At 41.4% G+C, this 3,353-nt stretch overlaps 1 protein-coding gene across 1 annotated transcript; it reads right to left on the reverse strand.

The window, feature by feature from the left end:
• Positions 1-1,318: 1,318 nt before the first annotated feature.
• On the reverse strand, positions 1,319-2,263 carry LOC116872930 (olfactory receptor 9A4-like). Its single transcript, XM_032866434.1, has one exon. The coding sequence runs from the start codon at positions 2,261-2,263 to the stop codon at positions 1,319-1,321; it is 945 nt and encodes a 314-aa protein (XP_032722325.1).
• Positions 2,264-3,353: the final 1,090 nt, after the last annotated feature.

A 3,353-nucleotide genomic window follows, 5' to 3' on the forward strand; every position in this document is an offset into this window, starting at 1 on the left:
CCAGTTGGAAACATTATTAACAATACAACTATGATTGTGCATGGTTCCCTTGGTTAACAAAGTCTTACACATTCCAGTCAAAACATTATTTTTCAGTTATGTAGATCACATCTCTTTCCCCAACCTCTCCGGTGAGGTCATGACATACATCTATTGGGAAGGTAATCTCATGTGCACAGTCTTTTGACCCCTGCTTAGCCACATGAGAGTGGAAAACATTTTGACAATCATGGTGTGACAGGAAAGGGGCTGAGAAGAGACACTATAGGAACTGAGATGTGGATTAGGAAGCTCCATTTAAAGCTGTAATACAGCTTGGTAAACTTGGTCGCTGTGGGGCAGGAAAGGGAAGGGAAAACAGAAATGTAGCTGAGGAGAACTGAAATCAAATGCCCTGTGTCAGGATTGAACATTAGGACTGCAGGGAGAAGTGTCAGGGGCTGCCACTTTTCTACCCTCCTTGCACTCCTGCCTCAGCCCAGGGACACAGCAAGGTCAGCTTGCCCTTGTCAGTTCAGGTCCCAGAACTCAGCCCATTGCCCTCCCATATTTGGAGCTGGCCTGATAATGGGAGTCATGCCAGATAAGAAAATGCCTCTTTCCAAGACCTTCCCTCCTCACCCTGAGAAAGTCTACCAATTAGAGACATGTCTGGATTAACACACATCTGGCCCTGAGGCTGAGAAGGAGGCAAGGTTGTGGGGTGAGTTCGTTCTCACAACTGCCAGTCAGGAAGATCTACAGGGAGGTAGTATCCCTGTAGGACCTGGGGGCAGGAACCTCAAGTAAAGGTTGGAATCTGAGGCAGGACGTGGGGTCACTCACAAAAGAAATAGATGGTGTTTCAAGCATTGAAAAAATCATGAATGCACAGGACAACATATGGGAAGATGACTCAGCACCTAGAAATAAAACGTAGGTCAACCACAGAATGAATTACAGTTTTCCTGATTTCCCACTCAAAAAGCTGAGTGTTCTGGAAAAAAAAAATCACACATATTTTGTATATCTACACCTGTTAAATTTATATTGTAAGATGTAAGATTATATTGTAAGATGTAAGATTATAACTACAGAAGAGTGTATAGACATATATATCCAGTTAAAAATAATAATGAGATCTCCCATGTAGGAAATCATCTGATTATAAGTTGGAACACTGTCAGTGTTTTAAAATTCCCTTGAAGAATTTTGTAGAATTCCCTTGTATATTACAAACCACTTGGTGATGAAATGGATCATTTCAGTTTGAATTAGTGTTTTCAGATTACTCAGGTCCATGATGATGAGTCCATGATTGTCCTCAGGACACAGCTACCTACCCCTTGAGGAGTTGGCAGCAGTGTTTCATGACATCTCGAAACACCTCCATGAATTTGTCATTCCGGAGAGTAAAGATGAATGGGTTCAAAAAAGGGGTCACCACTAAAACCATCAGTGATGCTACCCTGTTGTACTCAGCTGCCTGTGTTTGCTTGGGTTTCACATAGAGGAACAAGCAGGTGCCATAGCCGATCACAACACAAGTAAAGTGGGATGCACAGGTAGAGAAGGCTTTCCTCTGACCAGAGGCTGAAGGAATCCTGAGGATGGTGGAGATGATGTAGGTGTAGGAGATGATTGTAGGGATCAAAGAACCAAAAAGAACAAAAATAGCCATTAAGAATAGGATAAACTCTATGAAAAGGGTATTATTGCAGGATAGCTTGAGCAATTGCCCTCGGTCACAGAAGAAATTGTTCACCACATGTGATTTACAGAAGGTGAGCTGAAATGTGGCATACACTGGCCAGATTTCAAAAAGGAACCCAAACACCCATGACACAACGACTACCCAGATGCAGGTTCGGTTATTCATAATGATGTTGTATCTCAAAGGGTTACAGACAGCCACATAACGGTCCACAGCCATCGCTCCCAGCAATGCAAACTCTGTGGTTCCCAGAGAAAGGTACAGGAAGAGCTGGGTGACACATGCAGCCAGAGATATTGTCTGCATTCCAGGGAGAAGCAATCCCCAAAGCATCACAGGCACGATAATAGTGGTAACCAAGATCTCCAAGGCAGAGAGATGACCAAGGAAGAAATACATGGGGGACTGCAGACGTTTATCAACACACACCATCACAATAATGACCGTGTTTCCCATTAATGTCACTAAGTAGAAGAAGAAGAAGGTAGCAAAGAGAATATGGTGTAGTTCTCTGGAGCCAGGGAAGCCAAGGAGATAAAATTCAGTGGCACTAGAGTGATTCATCAACATTTAGTTCTGAGCTGTGGTTCCTTGTGAAATCTAAAGAACAAAGGAGAGAAAACAGGCTTTTGATTGCAAAAAGATTAAGGACAATTCCAACTTGAGCAAGTATATCCTATTCCTAGAAACCACAACACAATGGTATTATTTTCTTTCTTTCTTTTTTTTTTTTTTTTTTTGGTATTTTACCTGTTGCAGGTATTTTATTGCAGTACTATTTTGAAGTTAAAAAAGCCTGTAACATCTAGTGGTATAGTTATAGGTACATAAGTACTCAGTGAATTGTAGTTATTTCCCATGATTTTTATCATAATGTCAGGATGATATTTTCAAATGTTAACAGATTTATTTTTCCTTTTTTTTTAAATTTTTTTCTTTTCAGTGTAATATTATTCATTGTTTTTCACCACACCCAGTGCTCCATGCAATCCATGCCCTCTCTAATACCCACCACCTGGTTCCCCCAACCTCCCACCCCCCTGCCCCTTCAAAACCCTCAGATTGTTTTTCAGAGTCCATAGTCTCTCATGGTTCACCTCCCCTTCCAATTTCCCTCAACTCCCTTCTCTTCTCCATCTTCCCATGTCCTCCATGTTATTTGTTATGCTCCACAAATAAGTGAAACCATATGATAATTGACTCTGCTTCACTTATTTCACTCAGCATAATCTTTATTTTCAATACAAGATCGGTGCTTCAGCGGATGAATGGATAAAGAAGATGTGGTTCATATATACAATGGAATGTTACTCAGCCATCAGAAAGAGGAGTACCATTTACATCAACATGGATGGAAATGGAGGGTATTATGCTAAGTGAAATAAGTCAATCAAAGAAACACAATTATCATATGGTTTCATTCATATGTGGAACATCAGGAATAGTGCAGAGGGCCACAGGGGTCAGGGGATAACTGAATGGGAAGAAATCAGAGAGGGACACAAACCATATGTTTGACTCTGGGAAACAAACTGAGGGTTGAGGAAAGAGAGGTGGGTGGGGGGATGGAGTAATTGGGTGGGCATTAAGGAGGTCATGTGATGTGATGAGCACCAGGTATTATACTGAGCTGATGAATCTTTGTACATTATATCTAAAA

This window comes from Lontra canadensis, unplaced genomic scaffold (assembly GCF_010015895.1).
Source record: "Lontra canadensis isolate GAN:19392208 unplaced genomic scaffold, GSC_riverotter_1.0 scaffold2, whole genome shotgun sequence".
Taxonomy (NCBI): Eukaryota; Metazoa; Chordata; class Mammalia; order Carnivora; family Mustelidae; genus Lontra; species Lontra canadensis.